This window comes from Hemicordylus capensis, chromosome 4, assembly GCF_027244095.1.
Source record: "Hemicordylus capensis ecotype Gifberg chromosome 4, rHemCap1.1.pri, whole genome shotgun sequence".
In the NCBI taxonomy this organism is placed as follows: domain Eukaryota; kingdom Metazoa; phylum Chordata; class Lepidosauria; order Squamata; family Cordylidae; genus Hemicordylus; species Hemicordylus capensis.
The window spans coordinates 12815942-12829273 of NC_069660.1; the positions used below are offsets into that span (position 1 = coordinate 12815942).

At 43.9% G+C, this 13332-nt stretch overlaps 1 protein-coding gene across 1 annotated transcript in view; it reads right to left on the reverse strand.

Annotated features, from left to right (window-relative positions):
• Positions 1-13332, reverse strand: part of COL9A3 (collagen type IX alpha 3 chain) — an 86515-nt gene that overhangs the window by 44029 nt on the left and 29154 nt on the right. The window contains exons 7-10 of the mRNA XM_053247042.1: positions 12399-12422; positions 11020-11073; positions 10089-10142; positions 7477-7518 (exon numbers count right to left, since the gene is read on the reverse strand). Of these exons, the coding sequence (XP_053103017.1) occupies positions 7477-7518; positions 10089-10142; positions 11020-11073; positions 12399-12422 (174 nt within the window). The remainder of the gene's footprint in view (positions 1-7476; positions 7519-10088; positions 10143-11019; positions 11074-12398; positions 12423-13332) is intronic.

Sequence of the window (13332 nt, forward strand, 5' to 3'; positions counted from 1 at the left end):
CTCATTTCTGCACTGGTTTTGCTTCAAGCTTAACACATAACTAAAGATGACTCAAACCTTGTTGATTCTCAGCTAGACAAAACAGAAGGCCAACATCCTAACACACCCTGTCGTCACGCAGCCAAAAGGATGCATACCCTTAGTGTCTCTGCTCCTGCTTCTGAAGCATGGCTGTTTGCACAGTGGGGAGGGTAATTTTCATCTATCCCCTTCCCCAGGAAGCACCCTGTGGAAATGTACAATCATGTCCTTGAGGGCTGCACTACCCTCAGGGACATATTTCTGAGTCACAAATAGTACTTCTGGGGGAAGGGGAGATCAGTGAAAACTGCTCCTCCATGTGCAAATGCCCGCGCTGCTGAAGCAGGAGTGCAGCCACTGTGAACACACATCCTTTGGCTGTACCCCTGGGGCATGTGTTAGGATGTCAGCCAAGTATTTCAGCCACTGAAAACTGTGAAGTGCTGTTAGTTTGTGGTTTCACCTTGTGGAGGCAAACTTATCCATAGCCCTAGAATTATTGCCTATTTCCTATAACTTCAAAAATTACCTGTAAGAACTGTATGTGTGATTTGCCTGTGTAAAATTGCTGGCTCAGAGCCTTTGGAGAGAGCTGCACTGCTACCAACTGCTTCCTCGGGGAGGGGATCATGAAATGGCACCTGGCAGCAAGGACAACCAGTGAGGAAACCAGTCATCAACCGACAGCAGCAGTACCAGAGAATGTGGTGAAGTTAGCTGAGAGGAATTGCTTTCTTTGTTCAAGTATCCACACAATTCCATGATGCCACTGGGACATGGTGAATGACATTCCCTACAGCACTCCAACAAAGGAAGAAGTCCAATGCTAAGAGGCTGGAAACTAGCAGTGTGTCTCCCTTCTTTTGCAGCCCAACATGGGTAAAGGGGGATAAGGAAGCAATTTCTGCTGCTCTCTCCTAAAGGACTGTTCACTTGCAAGAACAAATATTTATACACCGCTTTTCAACAAAAGTTTCCAAAGTGGTTTACATGGCTGTTTCCCCCTCCCTCTGCCTCCTGCTCCGGTCTCTCCACTTCCAGGCCCGTGCTCTCTAGCCCTCCTCCCTTCCTGTTCCTCCCCCCACACAGAGCCTCACTGGGCGGCGGGTGGCCAAGAAGGGCCCCACCACTGCTGTTTTTTCTCCCTCCCATCCGCCCACCAGCCACCGCTTTTCTCTCCCCCCACTCTGCCTGCCGCCACTTTTCTCCCCCCTGCCTGCCCACCGCCTGCCCGCAGCCTTTCTCTCCCCACCACCCACCCACCCACCGCCCCCATTTTTCTCTCCAGCTCACCTTCCCGCCCCGCCAGCCGCTGCTGCTTTTCTCTCCTCTGTCTCGCCCGCCAGCTGGCCGGCCACCACCAGCAGCACTTAATTCTTTCCCCCTCTCTTCCAGCTAGCCTCTCGCCGGAACTCTCGCAGTGTGTCGCAAGAGTTCCGCTGCCAAATCCTGGACATGCATGCCGGCTAAGAAAAATAATTATATAGATAAGATGGATCCCTGTCCCTAAAGGGCTCACAATCTAAAAAGAATCATAAGAGAGGCACCAGCAACAGTCACTGGAAGTACTGTGCTGGGGGTGGATAGGGCCAGTTACTCTCCCCCTGCTAAATAAAGAGAATCACCACATTAAAAAGGTGCCTCTTTGCCCAGTTAGCAGGGGAATGCATCTCTGAGGGCTGTGTAACCTTCAGGCTGAAGAATTGTGTGCCGTAAAGAAAGGGTATTTAAATTTGCACCTTGAAGCATCTCAACAAAGCAACAAAAACCAAACATTCACTGTTGCTGGGAGGCAAGAGAAGACTGTTTAAATCAGTGGTCTTCACTGTTTTTCATGTGGGGGCCACTTTGCAACCCCCCCCCCCACAAAACAGTCAATGTGAGAGCCATTTCCCAAAGTGCTGACCTCTGCACTGTATTGGCTCTCCCTAGTGCTGCGAGGGCCCTTAAGAGAGGCAGAACACTCTCTTAAGAGCTCTAAGAACATAAGAACAGCCCTGCTGGATCGGGCCCAAGGCCCATCTAGTCCAGCATCCTGTTTCACACAGTGGCCCACCAGATGCCACTGGAAGCCCACAAGCAGGAGTTGAGGGCATGCCCTCTCTCCTGCTGTTACTCCCCTGCAACTGGTACTCAGAGGCATCCTGCCTTTGAGGCTGGAGCTGGCCCTCCGACTAGTAGCCGTTGATAGACCTCTCCTCCATGAAGTTATCCATAGAGATTTGTAGGGAAAGTTGCCACTTCCCAGCACTCTGAACCTGCCTTCCAAGATAGTGCAGGGGCTCAGTTTTCTTGGAAGGAGGCCCCACCCCCGGACCCCACACTGGGCACTGTACAGTCCATCTCCACATGGTGCCAGGGGGGTTGTACAGAGTATTGGCTGAAGCTTCACACAGGTCCAAAAAACCCCAATTAGTCAGGGGTTGCATTTAGGGCTTATGAGGGCTACCACTAGCTCCCAGAAGGAAGAACTCTAACCCAAGTCATTGCTGATGTCATCACCACACCACACATCACACCACATTAGAGTAGCCCTGTAGTCTGAAGTGGTAAAGCACAGCAAGAGCTACATTGCATTACTCTGCTGATCATGTGACTCGGCTCAAGAGGAAATAGCATGCATCTACTTCAAAAAGGAAAATGTGATGAAAGAGTATTTCGACGTGATGATAGAGTATTTCAAGAATGGACTGGCTGAAAGAGGAAATACGTGGCAGTTGCTTGGCAACTGCACAAATTACAATTTGCAATTGCTTCCAAGTATGGAAAAGGCTCATGGGGTCTTCAGAGAAAACTGCTGGGGGGATGGGATGGTGGCAGTTGGTAGGACTGAATGAAGTGAACTTTTCCTGAGCTTTATTGATGAATTTCAAGAAGAGGGGGGCAGGAATAGACATCTTTGGCAGTGCTCAGATTATTAAGGGAGGCGAGGCAAAGGCCCTTCTTAATTAAACCCACAAGCCTCATTCAATTTTAGCCAAATCACACACCCCTTGTAGCTTTCTAAAAACAGTAACTAAGAGGGTCGGGGTCTCTCCTCCTTGTAATTTGAGCATTGTTATGAGCAGAGGTGTGGTTTTAAGTTATCTCTCATTGTCTGGAGATAGACTCCAAATAGATGCAATTTTAAGAATATTTATGGCAGTAACTCTACACATCTACAGGAGTTTAAAGTGAGATATTTTCACTGTTGTTTTCCCTTACCAAGATGCAATTTTATGTCAGAGGTATAATTTTCTATTAACTTCTATAGAATGTTCTCTTTGAAAAAGGAAACGAAAAGGGCTGTCATTTTCAGTCCAGCCTCTCTGAGATTTTTCAATAAGGCGGTACAAGGAAATTATCTGCTTCTCCTTGAGTACTCCAATTAGGAAACTAAAGAAGCTGTCACAACAACAGATGTGCGAAGTCTTGAAGTGCTGCTTGCCAGCTCATTAAATGTCATGTTTGTTTCACTGCAGAGAATCAAGCCGATTTTGCTCAAAGGGAAAGAACAAACAACCCCCTGGCCACCACGAACAAGGTGTTGTCGCCTCCCAGAAACAAACAGCAAATCAATCCTGACCTTTCCTATTTCAAAGGCAAACTTCAGTGTAACAATGTACACAAAAAGAATGAATGGCATGACCAATGGATGCGCTTGTCTTTATAAAGGTGTCATCTCAAAACATGCAGAACCAACACTAGTGGGAAATATCAATATTGTATGCTTAAATGTAGTTGAACAATGGCTTACACGAAACAGCCCTGCTGGATCAGGCCCCAGGCCTATCTAGCCCAGCATCCCGTTTCACTCAGTGGCCCACCAGATGCCCCTGAGAAGCTCACAGGACAGAGCTGAGGGCATGCTCTCTTGCTCCCCTGCAACTGGTATTTAGAGGCATCTTGCCTCTGAGGCTGGAGGTGTCCTATAGCCATTATCACCAGACTAGTACCCATTGATAGACCTGTCCTCCATGAATTTGTCTAAGCCCCTTATAAAGCCATCCATGTCCTGCAGGGTAACGAAGGCAGTGGCAGAACCAGTCACACCATTGCAGGATTCCAACGCATGCGTCAACAGTGCTGCTCACAAACACAGGACTCATGCCGACTCATGCGTTTGATGTGCTGCTTCCATGATTTCCAATAATGTGCAGTCATGTAAGAAGCTGACAATTCCAATAATGCCCTCTAGTACAGCACCATCATTCTGTGAGTTAGAGCTTTGCAGCAGTCAGTGCAGATGGTTCTGGCACTGCCTGCGTTATGCTGCAGGACAAATAATTTCAGAATTATTTAATCAGAGCACATAGCCCTCATGGGACTGTACCACTTCAGAAGTACACATGGACTATCTCCTCTGAAAGCACCATCACGATGAAAGGTTTTTGTATGCAGAATGAAATCCCTGCATTTGCATACCAGCTATATCAGGGGTTCTCAACCTTGGGTCCCCAGATGTTGGACTTCAGCTCCCATAATCCCCAACCAAAATTGGGGCTGGGATTATGGAAGCTGAAGTACAGTAACATCTGGGGACCCAACATTGAGAATCCCTGAGCTATATCAAGGAAAAAGCAAAGTTAGAAGCCTTTTAATCACTTTTAAAGTGCAGAGAGCTGTTTCTTCTTATTCTTCTTGGGGACAGGAGAGCGCGCAGTCCTCAGATATGCATTCTAAAGTTGTACTGTCTGATGTGGACTGCTCAGGTATACTACTGAAAATTGTTATCAGCTTTCATCCATGTTTGAGGCAGAAAACCTTTATGCTGTACAGGTGAAACTCGGAAAATTAGAATATCGTGCAAACGTCCATTAATTTCAGTAATGCAAATTAAAAGGTGAAACTGATATATGAGACAGACGCATTACATGCAAAGCGAGATAAGTCAAGCCTTAATTTGTTATAATTGTGATGATCATGGCGTACAGCTCATGAAAACCCCAAATCCACAATCTCAGAAAATTAGAATATTACATGGAACCAAGAAGACAAGGATTGAAGAATAGAACAATATCAGACCTCTGAAAAGTATAAGCATACATATGTATTCAGTACTTGGTTTGGGCCCCTTTTGCAGCAATTACTGCCTCAATGCGGCGTGGCATGGATGCTATCAGCCTGTGGCACTGATGAGGTATTATGGAAGACAAGGATGCTTCATTAGCGACCTTCAGCAATTCTGCATTGTTTGGTCTCATGTCTCTCATCCTTCTCTTGGCAATGCCCCATAGATTTTCTATGGGGTCAGGTCAGGCGAGTTTGCTGGCCAATCAAGCACAGTACACTGTATACTTTTCAGAGGTCCGATATTGTTCTTTTCTTCAGTCCTTGTCTTCTTGGTTCCATGTAATATTCTAATTTTCTGAGATTGTGGATTTGGGGTTTTCATGAGCTGTATGCCATGATCATCACAATTATAACAAATTAAGGCTTGACTTATCTCGCTTTGCATGTAATGCGTCTGTCTCATATATCAGTTTCACCTTTTAATTTGCATCACTGAAATTAATGGACTTTTGCACGATATTCTAATTTTCCGAGTTTCACTTGTATACCCGTTGCAAAAAGAGGTAAAGTGTCCGTCGAGTCGGTGTTGACTCCTGGTGACCACAGAGCCCTGTGGTTGTCTTTGGTAGAATACAGGAGGGGTTGACCACTGGCTCCTCCTGCGCAGTATGAGATGATGCCTTTCAGCATCTTCCTCTGTCGCTGCTGCCTGATATAGGTATTTCCTATAGTCTGGGAAACATACCAATACCAACAACAAAATCCAAGGTGCACCACCTTAAGCCACATGGGAATTATGGTGATAGTATTTAGTAGGACAGAACAGTCCTAAGCCCTATTCATACATTATGTTAAATACATGTACAATTTGTGTACAGTGTATACATGTACAGCTCAATATGCATGTACAGTTAGTCACATGTTACATTCACCGCATGTGCAGTAAAATAGTTCCTATCTGTAATCTACTTTTGAGAGAGCTTGTACCCAGTTTGAAAATGAATACAGGTACAGCCATTCACACAAAGATATGTGCATGTATGTATACAGATATCTGAATGCAGGTAGCACATAATGTCTGAATAGGGATCCAATGAACCTAGGGATTTGCAAAGTCAATATGGGATACCACAAGGAAATGTGTCCAGATAAGAGATTGTTTCGCATCCCTCTGTGCAACTGTGTGCTTTTTGCTGGACATTTTTTCCTGGACTTCCAGCTTAGGGCAACAGGAAACATGGTGGATGACTATCCAGATACACCCCTAATGAATAAAATAAATAAATGCAAAGAAATCTAGCAGCTGAGTTTGTGGCTCAGCTATGCTTTGTTATCTATCAGATGCAGAATTGGACTTGAAGGTTGGAGGCCTCCTGAAATGAAACTGCCTCTGCACCAGATTCAGTGAGTAGCCTTGGGTATGTCTCCCTGCTCCTTAATGATAGTGAACTGCCTTACAGAGTTATTGCAAAGTGTTTCAAAGCAGATGTCATGTCTGAGAAGAATCCCCAAGCACTTACCTTGTTCAGTGCAAAAGTAAACCTTAGGATGACAAGGAAATGCCAATTGTACCAATACTTTTAAGTGTGCCGTCAAGTCTATTTCGACTCCTGGTGCTCACAGAGCCCTGTGGTTTTCTTTGGAAGAATACAGGAGGGGTTTACCATTGCCATCTCCCGCGTAGTACGAGATGATGCCTTTCAGCATCTTCCTGTATCACTGCTGACCAATATAGGTGTTTCCCATAGTCTGGGAAATATACTAGCGGGGATTCAAACCGGCAACCTTCTGCTTGTTAGTCAAGCATTTCCCTGCTGTGCCAATACTTGCATGCATCAAACTTCATACACCTGTGTTAAGCTATTAATTTGAATGGGATTACTCTTTGGAATGGGTTTGTACACCCACCCCTGTGGCGGCATAAAAAATTTGAGGGGAGGGCACAGAAGGGGCATTGTGTATTTCTGGGTGGATGAGCTGTGTTCCATATGTTAGATTTTTGAAACAGAAATAAGAGGGAAGGTGGGGATAAATTTTTTTGGGGGGGGGAATCTGCTCCCTTGCACTCCCCAGAGCCATTGCTGACACCCACCTCTCATAGATACATCTTAAGCAAACACTTTAATGGAACATGGAATCAAATTCAAATCCAGAAATCAAAAAATCCAGAAATCAAAATCAAATCCAGAGAATCAAAATCAAATCCAGAGAGCCAGCGTGGTGTAGTGGCTAGAGTACTGGACTAGGACCGAGGAGACCTGAGTTCAAATCCCTATTCAGCCATAAAACTAGCTGGGTGACTCTGGGCCAGTCACTTCTCTCTCAGCCTAACCTACTTCACAGGGTTGTTGTGAAAGAGAAACTTAAGTATGTAGTACACCGCTCTGGGCTCCTTGGAAGAAGAGCGGGATATAAATGTGAAAATATAAATAAATAAATAAATAAATAAATAAATAAAATTACCTGAAGGTCACCATTGCCATCAGGAAGAACTCCTGGAATACCCTGCAATCAAGTAAGTTTGGGATTTTAAACATGTCAGAGGCAAACACTAAGGACAACCATAGCACAGTTAAACCTACGTAGCATCGTTCATGATGGCAAGCCATTTTTATTGCACACTGTGCGGCAAAAGAGCACCCTTGTATGCATCCTGAGCTTGCCAATTCTCAAGATGATTCAGCAAGTGGTGGACTCTCAGCTCCTGGCAGTTTTGCATGATACAGACCTATTTCAAACCAGCTTTCAAGTGGGCTATGGGGTTGAGATTGCCTTGGTCGGCATGATGGATGATCTCCAATTTGCTGTCAACAGAGGGAGTGTGACTCTGCTGATCCTTTTGGATCTTTCGGCAGCTTTTGATACCATCAACCATGATATCTTTCTAGGTTGCCTGAAGAGGGTGGGATTGGGTGGCACTGTTTTACAGTGGTTCCGTTCCTACCTCTCTGGCAGATTCCAGATGGTGGGGGGACTGCTGCTCTGCAAAGTGAGAACTAAAGTATGGAATTCCACAAAGCTCCATTCTGTCTCCAATGCTCTTTAAAATCTACATGAAATCACTGGGAGAGATTTTTAGGAGGTTTGGTGAGGAGAGCTGGTCTTGCGGTAGCATGCATTACTTGTCCTCTTAGCTAAGCAGGGTCCACCCTGCTTGCATATGATGGGAGACGATGTGTGAGCACTGCAAGATATTCCCCTCAGGGGATGGAGCCACTCTGGGAAGAGCAGAAGGTTCCAAGTTCCCTCCCTGGCAGCATCTCCAAGCTAGGCCTGAGAGAGATTCCTGCCTACAACCTTGGAGAAGCCGCTGCCAGTCTGTGAAGACAATACTGAGCTAGATAGAACCATGGTCTGACTCAGTATATGGCAGCTTCCTATGTTCCTATGTGTTATCAATATGCTGATGTCACCTAGATCTATTTCTCCATATTGACCTCATCAGGAAATGACATAACTTTCCTAAATGCCTGCCTGGAGGCAGTAATTGCCTAGATGAGGGATAACAAACTGAAGTTGAATCCAAAGAAGATGGAGGGCTTGACTGTGTGGGGTCAGGACCCCAAAAATGGTTTAGATCTGCCTGATCTGGATGGGGTTGCACTCCCTGCAAAAAGCTTGGGAGTGCTCCTGGATCTAAAACTCTCTCAGGCTGGCAGTGGCCAGGAGCACTTGTTATCAACTTTGGCTTATGCAACAGCTACATCCATTTATGGAGGTGAATGACCTTAAAATAGTGGTGCTTGTGCTGGTACCCTCTAGGCTTGACTACTGTGATGCACTCTATGTGGGTCTGCCTTTGTACACAGTCTGAAACTACAATTGGTACAGAATGCGGCAGCCGTACTCATCTCTTGGATAACTCAAAGGGACCACATAACACCAAATTTAGAAGAACTAGCTGTCAATACGTTTCCGAGTAAAATACAAATTGCTGGTTATTACCTATATAGCCCTCAATGGCTTGGGCCCAGGGTACTTAAGAGAGCACTTTCTTTGTCACGAACCCTGCTGCCCATTAGGTTAATCTGGGGAGATCTGGTTATGGTTGCTGCCAGCTCATTTGCTGGTGACTTGGGTCCGGGCCTTCTTTGAAGCTGCCCCGAGGCTTTGGAATATGCTCCCTGTTGAAATAAGAACACCTCCTTCTCGGTTTGCTTTTAGGAAGACCCTCATGAGGCACCTATTTTCTTAGGCATTTAACAGAAATTATTTTTAAACAGTTTAATTTGTTTTTATCTTATGATATTGTTTTTGTTTTGTGAAGTTTTAACTGTTTTTACTCTGTTTTATATTTGTGGTATTTTAAATTCTGTACATGCCTAGAGATGCACATATCAGGCAGTCTAAAAATATGATGGATAGATAGATAGATAGATAGATAGATAGATAGATAGATAGATAGATAGACCATCTATTGCCCCCACCCCTGCTGCCATCATCCTATGCAATCCAGACTATGTTGTGCTCTAGACAAAGGGAGCTGAATATTTGTAGACAACACAAGCAAGCAAGCCAAGTTGCACTGTACTAGGGACAATTCCATTAATTATATCCCACCTTCTCTCTCTCTCTCCGTGTTTTACAGAAAAGGTGGGACAGAAATATTTAAAATTAATTTAATTATCCCTAGTACCACTTTTTGCTCCTTTTAACCCAAGGAGGCTGAAATCAAAGCATATTGAAATGCAAATACAACTATAAACACAATGGGAAATACAGAAGTACAATTAGCTTCTTATATTTCCAGGGGCAGTATTTTTGGACTCTCTAGAATCACCAACATATAATTAGGCAATCTGTGTATTTATTCACTGTGCATTAGCATTAACATGCATTATTGTGCACTGAAGTGCATTAAGATTTTTCCATCTGCTATCAACATGCAAAGTTATTACTTCTGTTAAAGCCAATACATCTGTTATTGTCTTTGGTGAAGAAATGAGAGCCCTAATGGATATCGCCATAGGACAGGGATATGGGAAATCGGTCCTGGGCAGTTATGCAGACTGAGCCTGCAATGGCTACCCCTCTCTGACCAAGTATTCTAGAGTGATCTGAAAGTCTTAACTTACTGGTGGTCCTGGAGGTCCTGGCGGCCCAGTAAACCCGGGAAGTCCAGATGGTCCCTAAACAGAGTGGGAAATTAAGTAAATTCCAATGCAGCCATTTCCGTCTTATATTTCAGGGGTGGGCAACCTGGAATTCTCCAGCTGTTGTTGGACTACAACTCCCATCAACTCCAGCCACAACTGTGGCTGGAGATGATGGGATTGTAGTCCAACAGCTGGAGAGCCTCAGGTTGCCCATCACTGTTATATTTGATGGTATCTAGTCATCTTCTTAACAAACCAGGAAGGCAAATCTAGTTAGTTCATTTGAACTAGCCTAGGCAATCATGGGAGGAGGAAAAACGAACAAACCAGAAATGCTAGCATTCATTGCAGTGGGAAGAAATCAGAAATCTCAGAATATTCATTCTTTTTCTTGCATGGTGAAAACCTACAGGCTTTCAGTTTGAATTGACTTTTTGTATCCCCTGAACTGATGGTTTTTTGATTCCTCTCAGCTGGCGATTGGGCCTGCTCTCCTTTTACGATACTTCTAAACAAGTATTTTGTTGTTTTCGTCATTTGCTATTTGTTTGCATATCTCTTGGAGGGTTCTGCTGAAGAGTGACCTATAATTAAAACAAACTAGTAACATGAAAGGGGGCTTTAGTGTTGGGCACTCTTCAGCTGTTCTGAGGAGACACAGCAATCTGAATGGGGGTTCATAGGCCCTGAATGAGGGTTGGCATTGCAATTTCAAAACAGTGAAATTTTAAAGACATGTGCATTTTTTGTAGGAGGTTTCTGCACATCGCTAGTTTTAACAACTCCAGCGTTAGAGCTCCAAGTGGCAGGAAACAGCAGCACAGGTGTTATTAGCATTGCTGCCTGAGTAGAGTTCAAAAGAAGGCAAGATATTTGTCCCTTGTGTGCATCAGTAGAAATGGAAACTCACGGGTGGCCCTTGAAACCCATTTCCACCTGGTAGCCCGCTGGGTCCTGGAGGTCCCTATAAAAGAGAGAGGAAACATATAAGTCACTAAGGCAACTTACAGGAACTCTTAACATAAAGGTGCTATGCATCCTATACCTGCCATGTAGGAATCTGGGTTTCAACTAACAATGCAAATATTGTCTATTAAATGCCATAAACAGTTGAAATGATCCTTTATTCTTTTAACCGTTACCAGCTCCAATTAAAAAACAAAAACGAACTAAAAACAACAACAACCCCCACACAACAAAACCCCCCACATCAGGAAAAAGCCACCCAAATCCTCCAAATGAAAAGGCGGGGGGCAGTCCATGTTTACTTTACATGATTCTACATTATCTGCACGGCTGATTTCAATACGTAACAGTTATTATGCTTAAATGACCACATTAAAAGCATTTACTGCTCATAAGATCCATGAAGCAGTCACTTAAAAACGTTCCATAGCTGCTGTTGCTATGGAAATTAATTTTTGTGTTCTGGTAACATGACATAATAAACATCTTGAATGTTATCACAAACTAGGTCATTTAAATATTTACTGAAACTGCAAATAGGTAAGGCTTATGTTAATAGATAAATGCTTAACCACTTTGTGTTTAACATCCCTAGCTTTAACAGGAGTGGGTTCCCTCTGTCTTCAAAGTTGTTGGAAGTGATTGCAGGAAAAGTGAAAGACACACAATCTACATCTGCACTATAGGTTTTTAACATCTGCAAATAGCTTTCCACTACTCATATGTTAAGATAGAAGCCTTTTCAGAAATACACCCTGGCTGTTTGGCTGTCTGCACCTGCATGGTAGATATTATAACTATCAAATCTTAAGAAACTCAAGGCTTACCCCAGGGGACTCAGGCCAGATAGGGCTATAGAAGCCATCATTAATCAGCATCCTGAATCCAAACTCAGAAGCTAACAGGAAAGCTATGTTGTGCATCAAGATCTGCAGAATACAATCATGCCTCCCTCCCCCTCCCCACCAAAAGAGATGGGTTGCTGCATTCTGCCTCCACTGATGCTTCCAAATAATCTTCAAAGGAAACTCCATGTAGTGTCCAACTGAGAGTTCAGGCAGCCATCCTGCAGATGAGCTCAAGGAGAATCTTGCAGAGAAACAAAAGAACTTCTCCAGCTACTGATGTGAAGGTGTATGTGTGTGGTGTGTGATGTGTGTGTGTGTGAGTTTGCACTTAATTTAAAGAACAGGAAACAATAGCCCCTGGGTTTTGGATGGAGACTCAATTTAAATAGAGATGGTATAAAAACAAAAATGGATTGTATTGCTAACCAATATTTTACTACTGAAATCTCCTTGCATAACAATTGGTCTCACTTACTGGAGGTCCTGGAAGTCCTTTCCCCTGAAAATTAGATCACAGTTACATTTTAAGAAATGCAAAATCCCTAAAAGCAGATTAACACTTGAAATAAAGCTAAACAGAGAAATGGAAGATTCCTATAAATAGATCAACACTCTATCCCCTTCCTTTTACTCAAAATACACAGCTGATGTATGTATGTACCCTTTAACGGGTTATCTTCTCCCTGGTCAGTATTTCACCATACAACACATGTTTTCATATGGTAACAGGAGACTAGGAACATAGGAACATATACTGAGTCAGACCATTGGTCTATCTAGCTCAGTATTGTCTTCACAGACTGGCAGTGGCTTCTCCAAGGTTGCAGAAGACTGACAAGCTGATGCATGAAAACGTGAGAAATTGAAGGATAGAGTTCAAGGTATTTACACTATGCCCTCCACATCCAATTGGGCATGTCTGCAGCTGCTGTAGCTGCATGAAATCCTGCTAGAAAGTTGAGCAATTGCACAGATCAGTTGTCTGGCTGAGAGGACTAAAGCTAGCCTTCCACTCTCCCTCTGAAAGGGCTGATAGGCACAAATTATTGACGTTGTGACTGCGCCTTTATGTATAGCCCCCATAGCTGGATTAGGAAAGGAAATGTGTGTGCAGCACCTCTTTGCATATATAGTTCAATCATCGAAATAGGGATACAAGCCCATTTTCCCCTAAATCTAGTGAGGCAATGGTGTCTAAGTAAATGTAATTTTACATTGTGGTCAAGCACACCATGGAGAATAGAGAACATAGCGAGCTCTCACAGAATAACTTCACACCTTCTCACAACAATGGTTCAAGATCTGAAGAAAGGCATTTTATATATTGGTAGCTAGTATGAGCTGGTCTAAAACTCTGCTGATACCAATAGAAAAAATATTCCCAATGGACAGATTTAATGCAAAGCCAG